The 25782-nt window shown below is 47.6% G+C and overlaps 3 protein-coding genes across 3 annotated transcripts in view; 2 read left to right on the top strand and 1 right to left on the bottom strand.

The window, feature by feature from the left end:
- Positions 1–13050, bottom strand: part of LOC310697343 (excitatory amino acid transporter 5-like) — a 38262-nt gene extending 25212 nt beyond the window's left edge. Inside the window, exons 1-3 of the mRNA XM_083483920.1 lie at positions 12078–13050; positions 11172–11902; positions 6190–6269 (exon numbers count right to left, since the gene is read on the bottom strand). Of these exons, the coding sequence (XP_083340046.1) occupies positions 6190–6269; positions 11172–11348 (257 nt within the window). The 5' untranslated portion in view covers positions 11349–11902; positions 12078–13050. The remainder of the gene's footprint in view (positions 1–6189; positions 6270–11171; positions 11903–12077) is intronic.
- Positions 13051–14601: 1551 nt separating this feature from the next.
- POLE4 (DNA polymerase epsilon 4, accessory subunit) lies at positions 14602–19992 on the top strand. Its single transcript, XM_083484267.1, has 4 exons — positions 14602–15058; positions 17000–17084; positions 18123–18164; positions 19734–19992. Exons 1-4 carry the CDS (start codon positions 14822–14824, stop codon positions 19745–19747), a joined length of 378 nt encoding a protein of 125 aa, XP_083340393.1. The 5' UTR covers positions 14602–14821; the 3' UTR covers positions 19748–19992.
- A 2426-nt stretch (positions 19993–22418) lies between these two features.
- Positions 22419–25782, top strand: part of MYDGF (myeloid derived growth factor) — a 9260-nt gene continuing 5896 nt past the window's right edge. Inside the window, exons 1-2 of the mRNA XM_083483483.1 lie at positions 22419–22631; positions 24756–24806. Coding sequence (XP_083339609.1) covers positions 22452–22631; positions 24756–24806 — 231 coding nt within the window. The 5' untranslated portion in view covers positions 22419–22451. The remainder of the gene's footprint in view (positions 22632–24755; positions 24807–25782) is intronic.

Here is a 25782-nt window from a genome sequence, read left to right as displayed (position 1 = left end):
CAAGCCGGGTGCTATATAAATGTGGGAGAGTCAACCAAGAAGAAGGCAGTGGAGAGAAAAAGCTAGGAACGTGTGTTGCAAATGGATGAATCCATTCTGCTTTTCTCAGTTTCTCATTTTATTAGCCTTGCATTCGGTTTTCCACACTGAACTGAAATGTTTGCATTTAACAAAAATATTCAAGAAAATTCGTCAGCATTTCAGTGCAGGTTATTCCCAATAAATGCGGTTTCGCATGCAGTTTCGACCAATATAAGGCATTTTTGCATGTTACTTTCACTGGCAAGTGCCTTCCTATGTACCCATCCTCTGATGTGTATTGCTGCACAAACTGGCTCTGGAACCAGCACTGTGAAACTTGGAGAAGCGCAAAGGTGTTTCTGTGTTTGCATATTGGTTTGAATTAGGTGGGAATTAGGTAGTTTCTCATTAAATGCAAAACAAAACAAAACAAAGTTCATTCACTGCATCAATAGGAGTATAGCATCTAGATCAAGGGAAGTAATAGTGCCACTGTATTGTGCTCTGGTCAGACCTCACCTGGAGTACTTTGTCCAGTTCTGGGCACCACAGTTCAAGAAGGACACTGACAAACTGGAACGTGTCCAGAGGAGGGCAACCAAAATGGTCAAAGGCCTGGAAACGATGCCTTATGAGGAACGGCTAAGGGAGCTGGGCATGTTTAGCCTGGAGAAGAGGAGGTTAAGGGGTGATATGATAGCCATGTTCAAATATATAAAAGGATGTCACCTAGAGGAGGGAGAAAGGTTGTTTTCTGCTGCTCCAGAGAAGCGGACACGGAGCAATGGATCCAAACTACAAGAAAGAAGATTCCACCTAAACATTAGGAAGAACTTCCTGACAGTGAGAGCTGTTTGACAGTGGAATTTGCTGCCAAGGAGTGTGGTGGAGTCTCCTGCTTTGGAGGTCTTTAAGCAGAGGCTTGACAACCATATGTCAGGAGTGCTCTGATGGTGTTTCCTGCTTGGCAGGGGGTTGGACTCGATGGCCCTTGTGGTCTCTTCCAACTCTATGATTCTACTGTTCCTAGTTGCAAGGACTGATGAATGACCAAGGGAGAGTGGGATGTCGTGGAGCCAGATTTACTGAAGCAGAGAGTGGGGATAGCAAAAGCTCTGACCTTTGTAATGAGTCAACGCTCCCTAAGCCAGGGTCAAGCCTGGGAGATATTTAGCTCCCAAGGGGATTGCAGAGGCACTTAATGGGCTCTGAGAGCTTTTCTCAGAAAGGGAGCTATTCACACTACCATAATATATAAGATCAATAAAACAGAATAGAACTACCCAAGAAATGTTATCAGCCAGTTAAGAAAGCGTCTGGCGAAAAAGGAGAGGTTTTGACCCTTCTGGAATGCAAACAGGGAGAATTCCCCCATTCCAGGGGCCCTCAAGTGCAGGGCCAGACCACCCGTGAGGCAAGCAGTGGGAGTCCATGGGGTGGCACTCCCACGGACCCCACCCCACGGGCAGCAGAGGAGTGGCACTGGCACTGGCACCAGTATCTAGCAAGATGCTGCCAAAAGCCAGTGCCGTTGCCAACGCTTTGCGGGTGCCACCTTTCAACGCACGTACAGGCGGCTTCAGTGGTGGGGAGTCATGTGCCAATTTTGCCTTAAGTGGCAAAGCAGGACACGCCACCCCTGTCCAGCTGCCATAGCTGCAAAGGCCCTAAGCCTAGCGGCCGATGTTTGTATTGCCCAAATGGAAAGCAGAGAAGGGCATGATCCGACACCAGGATTATTAAAAAGGCAGCAGTTTCTGTTCTGATCTCTCGTTTGTCGGAATCAGCAGGGCTTCCGTTCTGCTGCAGTTCAGTTTCTGTCAAATTCTATGTTGTTCGTCTCACTGGATGGCCACCTACCAGGGATTTTTTAGCTGTGGTTCCAGCATTGTGTCCTGGACTGGCTGGATGCAAGGAGTGGTGGGAACCGCCAAGGGAAGACGGCTCAGAGCCCTGGGAGTGCTGGTGGGACAACGGTGAGCGGTCAGAGGGAGAAGACTGGGAGGAGGAGGTATCGGAAGCTGAAGATGTAACAGCGTTTAGTGAGCAGGAAGAGGCCATGGCAGAGAGCAGTCCAGACTCAGAGGCAGGAGAGGACGGGACCAGGAGACAGAGATGAGGCAGGATGCTGAAGAAGCCAGGGGGTCTCCCCCTCCTGCTGCAACCAGCCCCTCTCCCCCTGGCGTCCCAGAACCCAAAGAAGTACAGTATGAAGAGGGTGGAGCAAAGAGAGATGTCAGAGCCTTAAGCTGCTGGGGAAGGAACTAGGGAGGAGCCTTAGAGCAGGCATAGCAAACTCAGCCCTCCAGGTGTTTTGGGACTACATCTCCCATCATCCCTAGCTAACAGGACCAGTGGTGAGGGACGATGGGAGTTGTAGTCCCAAAACATCTGGAGGGCCGAGTTTGCCTATGCCTGCCTTAGAGTGTGGTTGTAAGGCAGGGACCTTCAGTCCTCAGAACAGCCTCATTGGGGCAAGACCTACTGGGAAGACTTGCTGTGATCACTAGGTCTGCTCTGCTTTGGTTTCTTCGAGTAAACACCAGCTGTTTTATTGCTGACCTACTCCTTTCTCCAGGGATGCTGGTGGCGCTGTGGGTTAAACCATAGCCTAGGGCTTGCTGATCAGAAGGCCAGCGGTTCGAATCCCCATTACAGGGTGAGCTCCCGTTGCTCGGTCCCTGCTCCTGCCAACCTAGCAGTTCGAAAGCACGTCAAAGTGCAAGTAGATAAATAGGTACCGCTCTGGCGGGAAGGTAAACAGCGTTTCTGTACGCTGCTCTGATTTTGGTGTTCCGCTGCGCCAGAAGTGGCTGTCATGCTGGCCACATGACCCGGAAGCTGTACACTGGCTCCCTCGACCAATAAAGCGGGATGAGCGCCGCAACCCCAGAGTCGTCTGCGACTGGACCTAATGGTCAGGGGTCCCTTTACCCCTTTACCTTTTACTCCTTTCTCCAGCTCCTGACACATTGCAGGGGGTTGGACGAAGTGACACTTGGGGTCCTTTCCAGCTCCACAAGTCCATGATTCTGCTGTCCATTGTTTGATGTAAGTTACATAACTTGTATAACATACTTAAATTCATTTCAACATAAAAGAAACATAAAAAACCCCCATGATTAATTAAGTTTTGTTTATGGACTTATAAAATAACACGGCAGCAATGTGAGCAAACACCGATCATATTTGCTTGGTGGACTGCTGACCACAAACACACATTGTTATATGGGGAGAGGGGTCTCTAATGTATATGGGTCTCAGGCCAGCACACAGAACTGGGCCTGAAATCCCTGAGGATGCGCTTGAGGGTGTTATAACACCATCCTGCCAGTAGTAGGAAAATGAAAGGAAGTGTGATGCAGCAGCAAAGAAAACGAATGCTATCCTAGTCTGCATCAACAGAAGTTTGGTGTCCAGATCAAGGGAAGCAACAGGACCGCTCTATTCTGCCCTGGCAGTGTTCGAAACTCCCATTGTTGTTCTAGGTGCATTTTGCGACAGGGAATTTGATTAGTGCAAGCAGTTTCTGAGTTCTGGGTACAATACTGCGCCTAAGATTTCAGATTAAAACTGCAGAGTGGAAGGAAAGGAGGACCTTTTTCTGCCTCCCCGCTTCCAGCTACAGTGGTGCCTCGCAAGATGAAAAGAATCCGTTCTGTGATTCTCTTCGTCTAGCGGTTTTTTCGTCTTGCGAAGCAAGCCCATTGAAGGATTAGCGGATTAGCGCTATTAGCGGCTTTTAGTGGCTTATCTGCTGATCGGATCAGCTGATAAGCGGCTAAGCGGCTTAGAAAAAGGGGGGGGGGGACCAGCAGGAACTCGCAAGACATTGTCGTCTTGCGAAGCAAGCCCATAGGAAATTCGTTTTGCGAAGCACCTCCAAAACGGAAAACTCTTTCGTCTAGCGAGTTTTCCGTCTTGCGAGGCATTTGTCTTGCGGGGCACTACTGTACTCTCTGAAGACAGGAGAAGAAACCCTCTCAAGAATATTTGGGGGGGGCAAGGGAAGGACTAGACTATGTGAAAAGTGAACACAATATTTTAGCTGCAATGCATTCATTTTCAGCTTTGTATTCTTGTTATTAAAAAGGAAAAAAAGCATGCCTAGACATTCTGTTTTTGCACCCATAAACCTAGGTTAAAGGTGCCATTTAGCTCCTCACTTTCATATCTCAGTTTCTAACACTATTTGGATTTGATGTCCCGCTTTATCACTACCCGAAGGAGTCTCAAAGCAGCTAACATTCTCCTTTCCCTTCCTGCCCCACAACAACCACTCTGTGAGGTGAGTGGGGCTGAGAGACTTCAGAGAAGTGTGACTGGCCCAAGGTCACCCAGCAGCTGCATGTGGAGGAGCAGGGAAGCGAACCTGGTTCACCAGATTACGAGTCCACCGCTCTTAACCACTACACCACACTGGCTCTCACTGTGCCTTGGTTAGACCATACTTGGAATACTTGTGCCCAGTTCTGGGCACTGCAGTTTAAGGAGGATATTGGCAAGCTGGAAGGTGTGCAGAGGAGGGTGATTACCTTACAAGGTCACCCATTCCACTGTTGAATAGCTCTTCCCGTCAAAAAGTTATTCCTAAATGTTTAGTCAGACTCTGCTTTTGCTGTCATTTGACTCCATTGGTTCAGGTCTCACCCTCTGGAGCAGGAGAATACAAGCTTGGGCAAAATCCTGAGGCATTTAAAAAAGGGGTCCACTGCACCCCTCAGGTTGCCCTTCCTGTTTGATGAATGCTATTTTTCAGTATGTGTAACCTTCAAACTGATGCTCAGCTCTCTGCCAATCGATCCCCACAACCTTTAGACTCCTTTATTATTCAGCTGGAGACGGTGGGTTTTAATTCCTTGTGGGGAAGAGGATGTAGGGGAGTGAGGTGTCCAGCTGCATCCCGGCCAGCTCCTCAACCCTTTGCCCAGGGAATGCCTTCCCTATCGTCTGCCTTGCCTTTGCTACCAACCTCCGAGTTAAAATAAAAAAATTCCTTCCAGTAGCACCTTAAAGACCAACTAAGTTAGTTCTTGGTATGAGCTTTCGTGTGCATGCACACTTCTTCGGATACACTGAAACAGAAGTTGCCAGACCCTTCTATATAGTGAGAAGGTGGGGAGGGGTATTACTCAGAAGGGTGGTGGGAATGGGAGATTGGCAGATAGCTGAGATGAGCCTGTTGACGACTCTTAACGACTGTAATAGGTCTTACAGGAAAAGGCAAGGGGTCTATACAAGATCTCAAAGTAGCTGTTTTACTACAAAGGAATTTCAGAAATAGACTGGAAAGAGAGGCTGCTGAATTGCAACTCATTACCAAACTTAAAACCATGGAGAGACCTGGTCTGAACAAAGACATTGGATTCTTATCTCATTATACATGACTAAGCCATTTCTCACCTTCTCACCCTTTGCCTTTTCCTGTAAGACCTATTACAGTCGTTAAGAGTCGTCAACAGGCTCATCTCAGCTATCTGCCAATCTCCCATTCCCACCACCCTTCTGAGTAATACCCCTCCCCACCTTCGCACTATATAGAAGGATCTGGCAACTTCTGTTTCAGTGTATCTGAAGAAGTGTGCATGCACACGAAAGCTCATACCAAGAACTAACTTAGTTGGTCTTTAAGGTGCTACTGGAAGGAATTTTTTTATTTTGACTATGGCAGACCAACACGGCTACCTATCTGTAACTGGAACCTCCGAGTAGTGTGACTGGCTTGAAGCCTGCATCTCAGCCTCTCAAGACAGCCTCTGCCAGCCCCTTTCCTCTGCCTGAAGTCTGCTTTTCCTTGACCCTGCTGCCATCGTTTTCTGCTTCACCTAAGGTGGCAAAATGTCTTGGGCCGGCCCCGATTCCTGATTTGCATGCATTTGGGTGAGTTGACTCTTGGGACCCCTCGCGACTCTACAATTCCATGCGTAAATAAATGCAGAGGCCCATGAGATTCGAATGTTTTCTTCCCTGGGGTTGAGGGAGGTTTGAGTGGCTCAAAAACAAAGCTTACTATTTCTTTTGTTGGAAGAAACTAATTGCACCTCTCCTGGCACATTGCCCATGGCAACTCTGGAGGGAGGTCTGAACTCTTCTCTTCCAGGCGCAAAGGAGCTGTTCTAAACAATATTGCGACTCCCTCTCCACCTGCCACTTCCTTCTTGCTCTCACCTGGAGGTGATCAGTGGTAATATCAGCATCTTCAACATCCTCATCAGGAGTTCTCCAGGGAATGAGAAATACTGCTTCTCCTGTAGGGGAGGGGGAAAGGCAAAAGCGTTAGGCCACAGAGGAGAACTTGGGAGGAGCAGAGAAACACAGAACTTGCAGCAAAAAGAGAAAGTCATCGCACACACAGCTGGAACCTAGGTTGAAAACAACCTCACATTCACGCCATACATTTAAAGTGTGTGTCTTCTCCCAAAGAACTCTGGGAACTGTAGTTAGGTAAGGGGGCTGGGAACTGAAGCTTTGTGAAGGGTAAAATACAGTTCCCAGGATTCTTTGAGGGAAGCTATGTGCTGGTGTGGATGTGACCAAGCAGCAGTCATCATTCAATAGCAAGGAATTAATGATGTTCTTTTTAAGCACATTCCCCCTCCTATAAATTTACACGTGGGTATGATGATGGTGATGATGATGTCCCTTTTTTTGCCACAGCAACTCAAAGCGACTTAAAATATTTTAAGCATTAAAGACAGCAAAACAAACCAAAAAACCACACACCTAAAAATCTACCTTAAAACATCCCATTCTCACACGAAAAGGCTGAAGTTAGTTAAAAGCTAAAGGCCTGATGGATGTTTTCACCTGGCAGCTAAGGTTATGTAACGATGGTACCAGGCTAGCCTCCCCAAGAGAGCATATAAGAAGAAGAAGAAGAAGAAGAAGAAGAAGAAGAAGAAGAAGAAGCAGCAGCAGCAGCAGCACCACCGTATTTTTTGCTCTATAACACGCACCCGACCATAACACGCATGTAGTTTCTAGAGGAGGAAAATCCGTAGGCATGCCACCCGTAGGCATTCCCTCCATAACACGCACAGACATTTCCCCTTACTTTTTAGGAGGAAAAAAGTGAGTGTTATGGTGCAAAAAATACGGTATTTATACCTCGCCCATCCGGCCACCACTGAAAAGGCCCATTCTCGTGTTGCCACCCTCCACACCTCCCATTGGTGACAAGATTGTGCAGACCTAGCCCTCACATCCAGAATCACGAATGGAGACGTTTCCATAGGGCAAAGGTGGCCAGCTCTCCAAGGGCTGCTTTGCGGTGGTGGGTGCAGTTACCCCACCCTCTCACATAGAGAAGGACAGTAGCTTGGTAGTAGAGCATCTGCTTTGTATGCTGGATACCAGAGTGGTGCATGCTCTAGTTATCTCCCGCTTGGACTACTGCAATGCGCTCTACGTGGGGCTACCTTTGAAGGTGACCCGGAAACTACAATTAATCCAGAATGCGGCAGCTAGACTAGTGACTGGGGGCGGCCGCTGAGACCATATAACACTGGTCCTGAAAGACCTACACTGGCTCCCAGTACGTTTCCGAGCACAATTCAAAGTGTTGGTGCTGACTTTTAAAGTCCTAAACAGCCTCGGCACAGTATACCTGAAGGAGCATCTCCACCTCCATCGTTCAGCCCGGACACTGAGGTCCAGCTCCGAGGGTCTTGTGGCGGTTCCCTCCCTGCGAGAAATGAGGTTGCAGGGAACCAGGCAGAGGGCCTTCTCGGTCGTGGTGCCCTCCCTGTGGAACGCCCTGTCGCCAGATGTCAAGGAAATAAACTATCTGACTTTTAGAAGACATCTGAAGGCAGCCCTGTTTAGGGAAGTTTTTAATGTTTGATGTTTTATTGTGTTTTTAATATTCTGTTGGGAGCATCCCAGAGTGGCTAGGGAAACCCAGCCAGATGGGTGGGATATAAATAATAAATTCTTATTCTTATTCTTGATATCCCTGGTTCCAGATCCCAGCATCTCCTGGTAGGGATGTGAATGCCCTTTACCTGAAACCCTGGAGAGAAACCCTGCAAGTCAGCATAGACAACCATGTGCCAGATGGACTTATGGTCTGATCCAGTATAAGGCAGCTTCCTGTGTTCCTATGTTATTGCCAGGATTCCTTGGGGGAAGGCGTGTGCTTTAAATGCGTGGTGCGCATGTGGCCAGGGGAAGCAACTATTGGGAAGGCCCCATTCTGAGTGCCAAAAAGGAGAGGAAACAAGAGTTGATCCTTTGCTACTAAGCTATAAAATGGAGAGGAGTATTTCACGGCCCAAATGTATGCTCTGAGGAGGGTGTCCCACAGAGCTCAACAGAACAGTAGGAAGCCTACGTAAAGATTGCAGGCTTATTCTTCGAATGGCTCCCCAGCAGCATAGCTGTCAAGTGTCCCTTATTTGAAGGGACAGTCCCTTATTCCAGCGCCATGTCCCGCTGCTGTCCCTTATTGATGGATGTCCCTTAAATTTCAAAGGAAGCAGCTCCTCTCCCTCCCTCCCTGCCGGCCAGGGAGGAGGGAGGCTCCAACTGTGTTGCCTGGCTGTGTTGCTCACCCAATAAGAAGTCTAAGAACGACTGGGGGGTGGAGCTTGCATGCCTTGTGTGTGGCTAGTTAATGCAAGCTGAGGGGGTTTTTGAATGCTGGACGCCATTTTGTTGCACGTGCTGCTGCAAACTTTGCAGTGCAAAGCCAGGCCGGGGAGCCATCTTAAGTTGAGGCTGCATAGGCCTCGTGGTGCATGTGATTCAGATTCTATTCAGTTGAACCTCTGGTTACAAAGTTGGTTGGACAGTGTTCTCGAAGCTACCAGCGTGAGTTTGACCAGACTGCAGGAGGACAGGAAGACTGGAGTGCCTGGAACAGGTGAGGCTGCAGGTCGCTTATTTTGGTTGCTGGTCCCTTATTTTCAAGGCTGCTGGTCCCTTATTTTCAAATCTGTAAGTTGACAGCTATGCAGCAGAGTTCATAGAATTAGGAAGAAGGGCTTGAATCGAGCTCTACTCTGCTCAGAGTAGACCTATGAAAACTACAGTGGTGCCCCGCAAGACGAATGCCTCACAAGACGAAAAACTTGCTAGACGAAAGGGTTTTGCGGTTTTTGAGCTGCTTCGCAAGACGAATTTCGCTATGGGTGGGCTTGCTTCGCAAGACGAAAACGTCTTGCGTTTTTTGCAAGTTTGTTTCCTTTTTCTTAACACCGTTAATACAGTTGCAACTTGACTTCGAGGAGCAACTCATAGAACGTGGTGTGGTAGCCTTTTTTGAGGTTTTTGGTGATTTTTGAAGCTTTTCCAAAACTTTTCCGACACCGTGCTTCGCAAGACGAAAAATTCGCTAGACAAAAAAACTCGCGGAACGAATTAATTTCGTCTTGCGAGGCACCACTGTACTGGACTTGTTTAGTCTTGTTCATCTTTTTCAGTGGGTCCACTGGCTGCAACCCTGGGCAGGTAGGCTTAAGAACGGGCTGAGGAACGTTTGGCCCTCCAGACATTGTTGGACTCTCCTCAGCACCAACAGCCAGCATGGCCTATGGTCAGGGATGGGGTTCTAGTCCAACACCTGGAGGATCACTGGTTTACCACCCCTGGCTTAAGAGGTGAAGGTATCAGTGCCAGACATACATTTTTGGACCCTGAAGCTTGAACTGTTGGGGGGGGGGCATTGCAACCAGCAACGAGGTCTGGGTAACCACTGTTATCTTCCCCAATGGGGTTGTTCCATGACAGATCACCATATTTTTTATTTAAGCTAAGATTTGGCTTAAAATTGATGTACTGTGACACTCCACCTTTACAACATTTGTGCTGCTGACGCTCAACACTTTGGGATTGTTGAAACATAAACAAAAAAAATAATCAATTTTGAGTCGTGTGACTCAAATTGGGTCTACTAGACCCAAATTTGTAAATCAATGTAGACTGTTACTTCTGGGGCCCCTCTGGGATTAGGGGCCCTGAAGGTTAAACTTCATTAGTTTCATAGCAGATCTGTCCCTGGCACCAATACTTTTCCAATGTCAATTTATTCAATTCAGCACTGCGTTCAGTGGGAATCGTAGCCACAACAACGGGGAAGGAGAGAAGAGCCTTGCTGCAGTTAAGTAACCAGCTTAGCTCGGCACTTTGAGCTATGACACCAAGCACCCGTAACTGAAATGGCTTCTCTAAACCCTGTCAGAGATGGCACAAGGACATGTCGAAAGAGAAGCTGGCCAAGGCGGGTGGGGAAGGAGTAGCAGCTTATTGTCTGGTGATTCCTTCTGAGTTTTCAGGTAGCCACAACCTCTGAAATAAGGAACCCCCGTCCTTGGAGATGAAGGATGAGTTTGATTTGAATCACATTTAAAGGCGAACATAGCTAATCCAAGCTTTCTGAAACAATATGCGATCTGAGAGACAGCTGTCCTGCGAAATTCAAACTTCTGAGTTTTCCAGCCAAGTAAGGTACCAACATTTTGGTACAGATGTCTCTTAATAAGCACATTTTGGGAAGCAATTCACTCTAATATAATGCCTTTTTGTATGTTACCTTCACCAAAACATGTATTTTTGAATACATTACTTGATTGGAACACTGCACTGCAAAAGTCAGAGAGGTGTGAGTTTCGAAGGGCAGCTGTGTTTCTGTATTCGTTCAAGAAGTGGGTAACAGATAGTTTCTCATGAAACTGCAAATAGAATAGAATTGCTCCTCCACCTTTAATCCATGGATCAACATGGCAGCAAAAAGCTTCACCTGCAGAAACTCTGCCTCTCTAGATACCAATCCTTCTGCCAGAAAAGAAGTGAAGAATCTCAAACTCAATCGCCTCACTAAACAAAGCAACAACCAAAACACACACTCTCCATTCTTCCAGGGCCACTCCGATTTGAAACTGGCTGCTTCTGGGGTAACAAAATCCCACTGCTCAGTTCCTTTCTCCAGAAAGAAGCTTCCTGCAGTATCTGCATGGGATGTTAAGCGCGCCCGAGCATATGCACTATACTGGAGTAGACACAGCTGACCCCCACCAAGTTGGGGTCATGCCGGAGTAAGCTATTTCCAAGCTAGCTATGGCCTCTGTCGTAGAAATCCAGTCTCTGCCTATTGCCTGTCTTGCTTCAGAAAGGCCCGCCCTGTTGCTGTTCCATAAAAACCAGTCACTTACCAAATCTGATAATTCCAGGGTCCTCAACAGAAACCCCACAAGGCATCCAGTCATCACAGAAAGCATGGAAAGCGTCAAGAGGCCATTTTTGCTCCAGAAGGCTCGGATCCACTTCCGGAGCCCCACAAGGCTGATGGAGAACGGGCAAAAGAGTGCTTTCTTCAACTGCTCCCACATGGTGCCTTAGCTTTCAGAGCTTCACCAGGATCCGTCATGAACCAGAGAGCGCCGCGTCAAGGGCAGGATCCTGGAGCCCATGGGGGCATCATTGAGGCACCTTTTGTCCTGGAGGAATCATATCTCCCTGCTGATTAGAACCTGTCCGGAGAGGTAGAAGGAATGAAAGGAAAAGACTCTCTCTTTCGCTCCCTGATAATCTCCACGGAGGACACACCAGAGCACGGTTGTTATCTGATCCCCTTTTAGCTTAATAGAAAGCGACATGTCCTGTGACGTATTAATCCAAGTCTAGATTTGGAATAAGCAAGAATAGAGCTACGTCTGCTTGCAGAAGAAACAAAGGAGGTCCCTTCCAAGCATCTGTTCCACTGCACATTCACAATGATTTGTGCTCAAGGTAGTCACACGACACACAGCCAACCCCACTTTCAGTACAGTTCGTGCGCTTTCAGGAGTTTTGAGGTGGCCACATTGCTTTATTCCTAATGTGCATACATTCCCGTGAAATCCTCTAACTGCACAAATGTTCTTTTTGTCCTGTTTTTGTTGCCCTCTGGACAGGACAGCAGTGGCGTAGCGTGGGTTGTCAGCACCCGGGGCAAGGCAAGTAATTTGCGCCCTCTAACCCGTGGATTTTAGCAGGGGGCAGAGAGCTGCGAGTGCGAGCATGGCCCCCCCAGATGTTGTGCCCGGTGCGGCCAGCCCCCCCTGCACCCCCCATGCTACGCCACTGCAGGACAGCATTGGAGAAGCATCACGGAACTAATAAAGCAGAATAAATCCACCACTGTTACTGTGTCAAGAGCATGTTGGTAGGATACACACACAATAACACACCCAGGGTCATATCGTACTACTTCAAAGGCTCAGATTTACCAAGCAAGCTCTCAGTGTAGACCTCCCTTACGCACTCAGAAGCAGATCTTGTGCACAATTTCTGGTCTTGCCCACATATTCAAAAAACTGGAAAGGAAACCTTGACTGCAGTTCCAACAAATCACAGGATACCAGTTGTCAGCAAGTCCCCACGACCCACATATGTACTTCATTAAAGTTAAATACTAAAATACTAACTTAAAGCATTATGCCGTATCTTATCACTGTTCTGTTTAGCTGCCATGCTTACATTGACTCACCACAGTGCTCCTATGTTTTAAGCCCTTTATTTATTTGGGTTCTATAAGTTCCTATTTAATTCAGCCCGTTATTCAGGATCCATTAATTTTTATGGAAAGGTCCAGAGTTCAATGGGAGACTTTTGCATGCCCAAAGTCCTTGATTCAATTCTCAGCAACTCCAGATAGGAACAGTCTTTAAAGTTACTGCCAGTTGGCATAGTTGATATTGAGCTAGATGGACCAGCGATTTGACTTGATACTGGTTACCCTTCTCCCTTCTATCAGCTTCTGCAGCGGTGTATTTTTTAAATACCAGTGTAAATCAAATAAGGTCTGGGTAATATGCAGTGGGGTAAGCCGTAACTGTTAGAAAGCCATGCAAAAGGTTCCAGTTTTGAGTCCTGTTACCTTCTAAGATGCCACCGGAAACTCTGGAGAGGCATTGCCATAATGTGAGCTGGACCAGTGAAGCGCCTGACTTGGAATTTGGCAGCTTCCTATGTACTTCTAAATATTAAACATGATCAAGTACAGTAAAAGGAGATACCTCAATTTGTTCTAAACCGGTATACACACACACACACACACACACAGACACATATATATATATGCGAACCATGGAATGTTGGGTAAATGGTGGTGCAGGGACGCGGACTTATAAAAAATATTGGGGGGGCCCGGGAAAGCTCATGAATAATAAATAAGCTCATGAATATGCAAATAAAGTGGCGCCGCCTCCTCGTGAGCGAATAGGGGAGAGTGTGCTGCGAATAGGGGAGAGTGTGCTCCGAAGGAAATTGGGTGGAGCTTTTGCTCGGGAGGGAGGGCAGGAGGCATGCAGCCCGACCCTGTGCATTTTGGGCTGGGGGAGGGGCGGCGATGGCGCTCTGCTGGAGGGGCGCCGGAGATTATTGGGGGGGCAGAGCCCCCCCAAACGAATTTTTGAGGGGGCTCGGGCCCCCTCAAGCCCCATGGAGTCGGTGCCTATGTGGTGGTGATTACAAGAAGGATTTATGTACTGTTTATTAGCAACACCCTAGCTTACAAGGGGTGCGGGTGGCGCTGTGGGTTAAACCAAAGAGCCTGGGACTTGCCGATCAGAAGGTCGGCGGTTCGAATCTCTGCAACGGGGTGAGCTCCCGTTGCTTGGTCCCAGCTCCTGCTCACCTAGCAGTTTGAAAGCACGTCAAAGTGCAAGTAGATAAATAGGTACCGCTCTGGCGGGAAGGTAAACGGTGTTTCTGTGCGCTGCTCTGGTTTGCCAGAAGCGGCTTAGTCATGCTGGCCCCATGACCCGGAACCTGTCTGCGGACAAATGCCGGCTTCCTCGGCCAATAAAGTGAGATGAGTGCCACAACCCCAGAGTCGGCCACGACTGGACCTAATGGTCAGGGGTCCCTTTACCTTACATGGTTTTTTGTAAAGATTACAACAAAATGTTCAGAAAGCCATTTGAATGCTCAAAGTTCTATACTTGTTATTTTAAAAAAATGTAGGGGAGCATCATATAGCAAATAATATTTAGTTGGTTATCTGTCTTTATACAACACACTTCTTTCCTGGATATTCTGGAAAGGAAATGTTGTCCTCAATAATGTGTATGATTGGCTATTTTCTTGTTCTCATTACATAAATACAGGGCAACCAAAACTCCGTATTTCAAAATAAATATTTTCCCCCTCCCCACCCTTCTTTGGTTACCTATGGGACAACCTATCCTGGTATGCCCCATGGAGGACCTTAAGGTCCATAAATAGCAACACCCTAGAGGTCCTGGGCCCTAAGGAAGTCAGATTACCCTCAACCAGAGCCAGGGCCTTTTCAACACTGGCTCCATGGGACCAGGGCCCTACGGGATCTGATTTCTTTCCGCAGGGCCTGTAAGACAGAGTTGTTCCGCCTGGCCTTTGGCTTAGAATCAGTTTGATTCCCTCCCCCTTTCTTTTTCCTTTCACCTCCTGTGAAGAGGCTGCATCCTAATGTTTTAATGTTGCATTTTAATCTTGTTTTTTAAATTGTATTTTAATCAACTTGTTTTATTATTGGTTGTTAGCCACCCTGAGCCCGGTCTTGGCTGGGGAGGGCAGGGTATAAATAATAATAATAATAATAATTCCAATGGGTTAACTCAGCAAGGAGCCAGTTCCCCGACAACTGGAATCCGGTCTAGAGGTTTGCCACGTGGTAACTTAGCCGCCTCTGAACACGTGACACCAAGTTATCGGGCTCCAGAAGCACGTGGCGCGCCAGAGGGGGCGTGGCGTTCGAGCGCAAAGAGCGGGAAATGGGCGCTTCGATTGACAGGCCGGCCGCGGCGCATGCGCACTGGCGCCACTCCACAGCCCGGCTAAGATGGCGCTGGCTGAGGGAAACGCCGTGGCGGCTTCGGCGCCGGCAGACGAAGAGTCCGAGCCGCCGCCTCCTCCGCCGGTAGTACCGGGGGCGGCGGCAGCTGCTGCTGCTGCCACCTTCTCCACCGCGGCCCGGCCGGCCCGACTGCCCCTGGCGCGTGTCAAGGCGCTGGTCAAAGCCGACCCGGACGTCAGCCTGGCCAGCCAGGAGGCCATCTTCATTTTGGCGCGCGCGGCGGTGAGCGACTGACTGAGGGAGGCGGTGGGCGGGGTCTCGTGTTTGCCTCGGCCAATCAGGAGGCCGACTGCGTTGGCGCGCGAGCGCGCGGCGGCGGCGGTCGACTTAGGTCGAGGCGGTGGGCGGGGCGCCGCTTTCAAGCCTCCCGCCAATCAGGAGGCCGGCTTTCGTGGTTGGCGCGCGCTGCGGCGGTTGACGTGAGTTGCCCTCGAGCTAAGGAGGTGGGCGGTCCTGCACGGTTACGCCCTTGCCCAATCAGAAGGCTGTTTTTCGTCTTCGGCTACGGGGACGGACGGACGGGTGGTTACGTAGGCCAGCCCTGGCCAATCAGAAGCTTACTTTTGCACTGGGCCGGGTGAAAGGCGTGACAGAGTGGAGAGGAGGGTGGGCGGTGGGCGGGGCTGTGCCACTTTTGGCTGCGGCGATTGGCTGCAAGTTCTAACCACGTGGCGAATAGGGTGGGATTCTGCAAACATATTCCTGATGCTTGATCTGTTATATACCTGGCCAGGTAATTCATTATTACATGATCCGTATGAATTAATTACAATTGTGGGTGTTCTGATTATAATTATGGCTATTCTTGAATGCTTATCATAATTGTGAATATTGGTGTGTCTAATACAGTAATCATGTAATTATTTTTTCTAATGCTCATAGTATTATAAGTTTTAGCTCCCCAAATTGTTTATAAATCATCTTATGTTTGTATATTTCCTTGGGATACATGTAAAAGGCAAAGCCTAACTTGGGAGGCAGGCAGGATTCATATTTTAAATAAATTCATATAGTAATTTAATTTAATAATTTTTATTGTGCTAGCCGGAGGCCATGGCAACATCCAAAGAAGGAAAAAACGGTTCCTGGATGGGCTAGCAGTCTATTGCAAAGGGGACTCAGATCTAATTTGCACATTTTATTTGAGAATTACTTTTTATTTTGTGTAATAAGAAATTTTGGTGGATTTGACCATGGTTTTATATTAATAATATGATAACGAATACTCTGCAGTACCACTTAATTATTGATGATTCTACAGTTTTGAGAGAAAACTGGTTGTGATATTAATAAAATAGGATGTTTTAGTATTACAGCAAATACCAGTGTTGCTGAGTGAGATTTTTATTGGTTAAGTAAAGCTATCGCCACCGCTGTGGCTTTTGGGTCTTCATGGCTTTCCATATTAATGCACAGTATCATAATGCTGTTATACTATAGCGTAAATGTGCTTGGAATACCAGGTACTTCTTTGGACACAGGTGGCGCTGTGGTCTAAACCACTGAGCCTCTTGGGCTTGCCGATCAGAAGGTCAGTGGTTCGAATCCCTGCAACGGGGTGAGCTCCTGTTGCTCTGTCCTGGCTCCTGCCAACTTAGCAGTTCGAAAGCACGCCAGGGCGAGCAGATAAATAGGTAACTTTTTTGTAGGAAGGTAAACAGTGTTTGCATGCACTCTGGCTTCCGTCACGGTGTCCCGTTGTGCCAGAAGCGGTTCAGTCCTGCTGGCTACATGACCCAGAAAGCTGTCTGCGAACAAATGCTGGCTCCCTCGGCCTGAAAGCGAGATGAGCGCCGCAATCCCTTAGTCACCTTTGACTGAACTTAACTGTCAAACTCAATAACGATATTGTGAACTTGGAAAAGGCTCAGAAAAGGCAACCAAAATGATTGTTGGGGTGAGACAACTCCCTGATGAGGAATGGTATAACATTTGGGGGCATTTTAGTTCAGAGAAAAAGCAGGGCAGCAGACATACAAGAAAGGTGTATAAATTTTGTGGAAGAAGTGAATAGAGAGAAAAGTTTCTCTTCCTCTCTCCATAATATCAAAAGTCCTGGGCATCCAGCAAAGCCGAGTTTTTGATTATTCAGGACAGACAAAAGTAGATACTTATTTACAGTCCATAAAAACTGTTTCCCCCGCTTTGCTTCCATCCCCACAGGAGTTGTTTGTGGAAACCATTGCAAAAGATGCCTACATCTACGCACAGCAAGGAAAACGGAAAACTCTCCAGAGGAAAGACCTGGGTAAGGAAGTAAAATAACAATAATTTTATCATTTATACCCCGCCCATCTTGTCTTCCTAATTCTTAAGAACCAAAATGATGCTGTGTGTATGTGTTGACAAGGTTGTAAACCAGAGGAATGCTTCATGGGCTATTAAAGAACTAAACAAAATGGGGTTGCCATATTTTGAAAAGTGAGCTTTTTCTGTTTTGGAAAAGTTGTTGGGCTTTTTTTCTTTTTTTTGCAACATCTCCAAAAAATTGAAGTTTTTAAGCTATGTTTTAGGAAATTCGCCAAAAACAATCAACACTTCCGATATGGGCTGCCATATACCTGGACTTTCCTGGACATTTTAACTGATTTTCAAAAATTTCGCCCAGAAACTATCTACGACGGGCGAATCCTGAATATGCCCAGGAAATTCCAGACGTATGGCAGCCCTTAAACAAAATTAAAATAGCCGTACATAAAAGAAGCATTAGTGGAAAATGAAGAACGCATTCCTACCTGCCCAAGGCATATCTGGGCTGTATTGAGTGCTTGTCTTGCTCAGACTAGACCCATTGGAAGTTAGGGTAACATGAGTAAGTTAGGTTCATTAATTTAAATTGGTCTAGTAAAAATGCTTCTGGTTTCTTAACAAATGTATATTTCAACATTTTCTTCAATTCATTATAAATCATTTCCCAAAAGCATTTTACCTTCTTACATTCCCACCATCTGCCACTGAGCTATAGGTCTTCCTCCTAAAGGGGAGAAAGAGGTACAGGGATTAGGCGGGAGGGCAACCCCTCCCCCCACAAGAAACCTCACAGGGACTAGGAACACAAGCCGTGTTATTTGGGCAGAAAGAGTAGCCATATCAGGGATCTTGGGGAAGCCACAAGGACATGGAGAAGATCTGAAATTAGCTGCCATAACTTCTCTTGCAGCCAACAAATAGGAGCCCTTTTACAGTTTAGAATACAAATTTCTGTGGTCTGATCCATCCTTACAGATATCAGTCCTAATTTCCCTTTTATTATTATTTCCTTTTCAAATTGGTGCTGCCGCCGCAGACAACGCCATAGAAGCAATAGACGAGTTTGCGTTTCTGGAAGGTAAGGTTTCGTTTCAAGTTTTCTTTGTAGTGTCGCTGCCTTGTCAGAATGGTGAGCTAGCCTTACCTTGTGTCACGGTCCGGTTCACGGGCGATCGAAGTCCCGGCAGGGGACGTCAGGACCGGGGGCAAGATGGCAGGGTGGGAGCAGGAACAGGGGTCCAGAAGCCAGGAGCCAAGAGTCTGAGGGTCAGAGAGCCGGGAGTTACGAAGCCAAGGGTCCGGGGGTCAGGAAGCAAGGAGTCACGAAGTCAGGGGTCCGAGGAGCAAGAAGCAAGGAGTCACGAAGTCAGGGGTCCAAGAAGCAAGGAGTCACAAAGTCAGGGGTCCGAGGAGCAAGAAATCAAGGAGCCAAACACAGCAAGGCAGGGAACGTGTTGCTGTGGCAAAGAGCCGAAGGGAAATGCTGACCTTATAGCCCTTCCCAGCTCTTGCCACCAGGTGCTGTGAGTTACCAATCGGCCTCACCCATGCGGCTGCACCTTGCCTCTTCAGAACAAACTCAGAAAGGCCCCAGTCCTGCAAAGTCCTATTGGTCACAGGGCTTGGCTCCTGCACACACACCTGACACCTTGGCTCTGAATTCCAGGTGCGTGAAAGCCAGGCTCCAGTTCAGACGGAGAGTCACTTTGGTCACATCTACGGCATACATTTAAAGCACACGGCTTTCCCCCCCCCAAGAATCCTGGGAACTGTTAATTTGCCATCCGCGGAGCTATAATTCCCGGCGCCCTGAACTACAGTTCCTGCCATTCTTTGGGGGAAGCCATGAACCTCAGAGGTATATAGTCCATGTGAAGCCCACAATTTCTGTGTAGGTCAAAATTAAAGTCAAGACCAGAGGGTAGCCAATGTGAATGCCATCCAGAAATGGTTGGAGTCCATTCTTCCATCAGTCCTAGAAGCTATCATGACCAGCAGCCAGGGATTATGGGAGCTGGAGTCCAGGAAATATCACGCCCTCTCACATACCCTTTTCCCAGTGCCATAATGGATATGTGTGTGTGGGTTGTATCCTTTAATTGCTCCAACAGTGTGATGTTTGGGGGCTTGTGGGCATTTGAGATGGTGTCTGAAAACCTTTTGACCGCAACTTGAGATGCAAAGGAGCAATTTGTTTAGTTGGCTTTGGGTTTAAGAGCTAAGGTCTCCAAAGAACAATACAGAATCTGGAAGATAGGCTAGGAATGATGGGAGTTGTAGTCCAACCCTTTGGGCCTTGAAGGTTCATAATAGCTGAAAAAAAATTAAAAATTAAACCTTTCACATTCCACGGTGTGTGTGTGTTTCGATGTTTTCTTAGTCTTCTTAAGTATATTTTATGCTTTAGCACATTGACTTGTAACAACCTGAATGCTGAGAAGCAGAACAGAAGCCAAGGCACAATTGATAAAAATGGATAAATTTAGATCCCTTTCCAAAGGGATGAACGTGAACTGGAATTAGTTCCTCTTTAAAATGAACTTTCCAAGCTATGTCCAGGCCAAATGTAAATCTGTTAATCTGCCTTGATTCGAAAACCACCTATTTTCATTTCACGGTCTGCCTGCTCTTCTGTTTAATTCTGTAGGTACTCTGGACTGACGCAAGAAAGGGGAATCCCTGGAAGGAGAGATTGGAACAGAACGTGCCGTGCAAAAGGCACAGAAGGAAACGTTCCCAGGGAGATGAAGGGACTGTTTCTGCCTGCCAGACTTGGTGGATTTGAAATGGCCCTGAATTTGAAACAGGCTCTGTTGTAAATTGCTTTGTATATACCCCAACCCTTGTGGTTTCTCCGAAGTCTGTATGTCATTTTGTACTCTAAATACATACATCTTTTTTCCATACCTCTGTTGTGCAGTACAGTGTTGTGTATGTTACCGCTTGGCCACCTGGCCTCTACCTTGCAATATATAAACACATACATTGAAATACGCATTTTAAAAATATATCCAAAAGACAATCCTATATTTAAAAAGGCAGGATCAAAGCATCTCTCCTACCCACCCAAGGAGGCCACAGATCATTAGAAGCCAAAGGCCTGACAGAAAGAATAATTTGTGGCCTGAGACCTAAAGCTAAAACAAGCCAGCATTCCACAAGTGGGGAGCCACCGGCGAAAAGGCCCCGTTCTCGTGTTGCCACGCACTGGACCGCCCAAGGAAGGGGCAAATGAAGAAGGGCCTGCAATGACCACTGCAGGGTCCGGGTCGATTCATGTGGAAAGAGGCGGTCCTTGAGGCATTGGGATCCTGAACCACATAAAGGTGCTATAGCTCAAAACCAGGAGATAGTGGAGACAGTGTCTGAACTCGCAAGTTGCTATCTGGGGCTTCAGGCTTTCCTAGCCTTTCTGGTGATGCTAATAGCAGAACCTGGGAGTCTTCTGCATGGAAAGCATGTTCTCTTCCACTGATCTATGCTCCTTAAAATACTTGTTCAGTGGCACCTTGGTTCTCAAACTTAATCCGTTCCGGAAGTCTGTTCCAAAACCAAAGCGTTCCAAAACCAAGGCGCGCTTTCCCATAGAGAGTAATGCAAAACGGATTAATCCGTTCCAGACTTTTAAAAACAGCAATTTAACATGAATTTTACTATCCAACGAGACCACTGATCCATAAAATGAAAGCAATAAACAATGTACTGCAGTCACACAGTCAAATCAGTAGCTCAACTGAATTCCACACAGTCTCAAAAACAAAACAAAAAAGAACTGCAAAAACAAAAACGCAAAAGAAATAGCAAAAACAGAAAACGGAAGTGTGGCACTCAAATCAGAAGCGTAACACTCAAAACAGAGCACATTTGGCTTCCAAAAAAAGTTCGTAAACCAGAACGCTTAACTTCCGGGTTTACAGTGTTTGGGTTCCAAGTTGTTTGAGTACCAAGGCATTTGAGAACCAAGGTACCGCTGTAAAAGGAAAGTAAGATACTAGTCCTCAAGGGTCTGAATGAGGAGCTGGTTTAAAGAAGGAGTTGCCTTGCTTGGAACCAGATGACTGGTCCATGTAGTGTGGGATTGTCTAAACAGACCAGAGGCAGACTTACTGCAATTTCAGACTTGGGCAGGTTCTATTCCCATCCAACTGCCTCCCCCTTTTTTATTTGGAGCCATTTGGGGATGGAACCTCAGACTAGCTGCATACTGTGTATATCATGGGTGGGCAAACTAAGGCCCGGGGGCCGGAACCGGCCCAATCGCCTTCTAAATCCGGCCCACGCACGGTCCGGGAATCAGCGTGTTTTGACATGAGTAGAATGTGTCTTTTTATTTAAAATGCATCTCTGGGTTATTTGTGGGGCATAGGGATTTGTTCATTCCCCCCCCCATATAGTCTGGCCCCTCATGCTGCTAGTTTTGAGAACACTGTCCCACCATCTCGTCCTCTGTCGTCCCCTTCTTGTGCCCTCCATCTTTCCCAACATCAGGGTCTTTTCCAGGGAGTCTTCTCTTCTCATGAGGTGGCCAAAGTCTTGGAGCCTCAGCTTCAGGATCTGTCCTTCCAGTGAGCACTCAGGGCTGATTTCCTTCAGAATGGAGAGGTTTGATCTTCTTGCAGTCCATGGGACTCTCAAGAGTCTCCTCCAGCACCAGAATTCAAAAGCATCCATTCTTCGGCGATCAGCCTTCTTTATGGTCCAGCTCTCACTTCCATACATGACTACTGGGGAAACCATAGCTTTAACTATATGGACCTTTGTTGGCAAGGTGATGTCTCTACTTTTTAAGATGCTGTCTAGGTTTGTCATTGCTTTTCTCCCAAGAAGCAGGCGTCTTTTAATTTCGTGGCTGCTGTCACCATCTGCAGTGATCATGGAGCCCAAGAAAGTAAAATCTCTCACTGCCTCCATTTCTTCCCCTTCTATTTGCCAGGAGGTGATGGGACCAGTAGCCACGATCTTCCTTTTTTTTTGATGTTGAGCTTCAGACCATATTTTGCGCTCACCTCTTTCACCATCATTAAAAGGTTCTTTAATTCCTCCTCACTTTCTGCCATCAAGGTTGTGTCCTCTGCATATCTGAGGCTGTTGATATTTCTTCCGGCAATCTTAATTCCGGCTAGGGAATTAAGAGCTACACTTCCGATTGCAGAAGGGAGAAGAAACGTGCTTTCTATCTGCGCTCTTGGACGTGGGGAAAAAAGACTCGGCAGCAAAGGGTTAACTATCCTTCGCCCGCTTCGAAGATGGCCGCCGGGGCGTCAAGGAAAACACCAGGCGCCTGCGCAAACAACGCAAAGGACGCGGTTTGGCCACCGCGGCTCGCCGTAGCCCCCGCCCATCCGGGTTTTTCCCCCCTCCAAAGATGGCGGCGCCCAGGTCGGTCAGAGCTCGGCGGCTTTGGAACGGTCTGGTGACGGCCGCCGCCTTCTTCCTCCTCCTCCCTCTTCTTCCCGCGGCAGAGGCCGGGGCCGAGGGGGACCAAAGCACGGCCGAGTTCGACGTGAGGCCCGGCGGAGCCGCCCACTCGTTCTCGAAGAGCCTGGTGAGAGCCGGGCGGAGGTGGCGGCCGCTGGTTGGCTGAGGCGCGCCTGACCCAGGTGACGGGGCAGCGCTCTGATTGGCTGGAGCGAAGCCCCGGGCGTGGCCTCGCGGCGGAGAGGGCTGGGCGTGTCCCTTCGCGGCACCCGTAGTTAGGGGAAAACTTTGGTTCTGTTAGGCTTGGCACCTCTCAGCCTAGAAGTGTGTGCACTTCTCATTTCTGTTAATTAATTAATTAATTAATTAATTAAGCAACAAAATGAAACAATTGAAATAAAAATTGGTAAGAGTGTGCTTATAATTAATTAATTATTAATTAATTAATTAATTATAAGCACACTCTTACCAATTTTTCAGTTACCAATTTATTTATTTATTTATTTATTTATTTATTTATTTATTTCAATTGTTTCATTTTGTTGCTTGTTTATTGTTTTTATTGCATTTATTTATTTATTGCAGCAATTGCATTTTTTGCCTTATTGCAGTAATTGCATTCATTTTAAGGGACGCGGGTGGCACTGTGGGTTAAACCACAGAGCCTAGGGCTTGCCGGTCAGAAGGTCGGCGGTTCGAATCCCCGCAATGACGGGGTGAGCTCCCGTTGCTCGGTCCCTGCTCCTGCCAACCTAGCAGTTCGAAAGCACCTCAGAGTGCAAGTAGATAAATAGGTACCACTGCAGCAGGAAGGTAAATGGCGTTTCCGTGCGCTGCTCTGGTTCGCCAGAAGCGGCTTAGTCCTGCTGGCCACATGACCCGGAAGCTGTACGCCGGCTCCCTCGGCCAGTAAAGCGAGATGAGCGCCGCAACCCCAGAGTCAGCCACGACTGGACCTAATGGTCAGGGGTCCCTCTACCTTTATTGCAGTAATTGCATTTTTTGCATTTACTTATTGCAGTAATTGCATTCCTTTATTGCGCATGTTTATTCATTTATTGCATTTACTTATTGCGCATATTTATCTATTACATTTACTTATTGCAGTAATTGCGTTCATTTATTGTGCATATTTATTCATTTATTGCAGTGAATGCATTTATTTATTGCACATATTTATTTATTGCATGAATTGCATTTGTCTCCCACCTTTCCCTGCATGGAGCTTCAAGGCGGTTCACGTGGTTCTCCTAACCCTCCTCATTTCACCCCCACAACAACCCTGTGAGGTAGGGCTGGGGCGAGGGAAGGCAGTGACTGTCTCCCCTCCCCATGTCACATCCAGAGAGCTCCATGGCTGAGTAGGGCATTTGAACCCTGGCTTCTGCCGGGCCCTAGTCCAACACTCTACAGTGGTGCCCCGCAAGACGAATGCCTCGCAAGACGGAAAACTCGCTAGACGAAAGAGTTTTCCGTTTTGGAGGTGCTTCGCTAAACGAATTTCCTATGGGCTTGCTTCGCAAGACGACAATGTCTTGCGAGTTCCTGCTGGTTTTTTCCCCTTTCCCCCCTTTTTCTAAGCCGCTAAGCCACTTATCAGCTGATCCGATCAGCAGATAAGCCGCTAATAGCGCTAATCCGCTAATCCGTCAATGGGCTTGCTTCGCAAGACGAAAAAAACGCTAGACGAAGAGAATCACAGAACAGATTCTTTTCGTCTTGCGAGGCACCACTGTATAACCGTTACCCCACACTGGCTCTGGGAGAGTTTTCATATCATATACAGTGGTGCCTCGCAAGACGAATGCCTCGCAAGACGAAAAATGCGCAAGACGAAAAACGCGCAAGACGAAAGAGTTTTCCGTTTTTTGAGTCGTTCCGCATGACGAATTTCCCTATGGGCTTGCTTCGCAAGATGAAACATCTTGCGAGTTCTTGCGAGTTTGTTTCCTTTTTCTTAAAGCCACTAAGCCGTTAATAGCCGCTAAGCCGCTAAGCCGTTAATAGCCGCTAGGTCGCTAAGCTGCTAATAGCCGTGCTTCGCAAGACGAAAAAACCGCAAGACGAAGAGACTCGTGGAACGGATTAATTTCGTCTTGCGAGGCACCACTGTATTCATTATATTTTATATTCACACTTCAGTGTTCGTTTTCTCGGCTCCTCTCTTGATAACCTGTTAACCAGCGCTGTCCCATGGAAGAAAGCGCTGAGTGTTTTAAAACCCTCGTTTCTGTTTCTTTCTTTCCTTCAGGGAGACTACACCTGCACCTTCACCTATGCTGCTCAAGGTGGGACCAACGAAGTGAGTTGCACTAATCCTAAGGCCAATTTTGCTTAGGTTCCCCCCCCCCCCCAGCTACTGCCCTTAATTCTGAAGCTGGAGCGACACTCTTTAATTCTGTAAGGTGGAACACTTAACATTCTCCTAAACTCTTATATTTGGTGTGAGGCATTATTTCCATAGGCATTGGGAAAGGGGGAGAAATAATTTTTCCTCCCCACCCGCAGTGTATGTGTGGGGTTTTATGTCAGCGTCACATCAATAGGTTCTTCATCTGTTCATTTAATAGTCTCCAATGGTGGTGAAAGAGATTGGGGAACCCAGAGCATGGTTGATTGGGGGCGGGTTGGTGTGGGGGACTCCCTGGTCCTGAATGGGGTAACCGTGCCCCTGAAGGACCAGGTGCGCAGCCTGGGAGTCATTTTGGACTCATAGCTGCCCATGGAGGCGCAGGTCAATTCTGTATCCAGGGCAGCTGTCTACCAGCTCCACCTGGTACGCAGGCTGAGACCCTACCTGCCTGCAGACTGTCTTGCCAGAGTGGTGCATGCTCTAGTTATCTCACGCTTGGACTACTGCAATGCGCTCTACGTGGGGCTACCTTTGAAGGTGACCCGGAAACTACAACTACTACCTTTAAAGCCCTAAACGGCCTCGGCCCAGTATACCTGAAGGAGCGTTTCCACCCCCATCGTTCTGCCCGGACGCTGAGGTCCAGCGCCGAGGGCCTTCTGGCAGTTCCCTCATTGCGAGAAGGAAAGCTACAGGGAACCAGGCAGAGGGCCTTCTCGGTAGTGTCGCCCGCCCTGTGGAACGCTCTCCCATCAGTTGTCAAAGAGATAAACAACTATCTGACATTCAGAAGACATCTTAAGGCAGTCCTGTTTAGGGAAGCTTTAAATATTTATTTTATTTAGGGAAGTTTTCAATGTGTGACATCTTAGTGTATTTTTGGTCTTTGTGGAAGCCGCCCAGAATGGCTGGGGAAACCCAGCCA

The sequence above is a fragment of the Podarcis liolepis genome, assembly GCF_965112155.1.
Source record: "Podarcis liolepis genome assembly, chromosome: 18".
NCBI classification, from domain to species: domain Eukaryota; kingdom Metazoa; phylum Chordata; class Lepidosauria; order Squamata; family Lacertidae; genus Podarcis; species Podarcis liolepis.
Note: the sequence above shows the minus strand (reverse complement) of the source record. Positions and strands in the feature narration are given on the sequence as shown.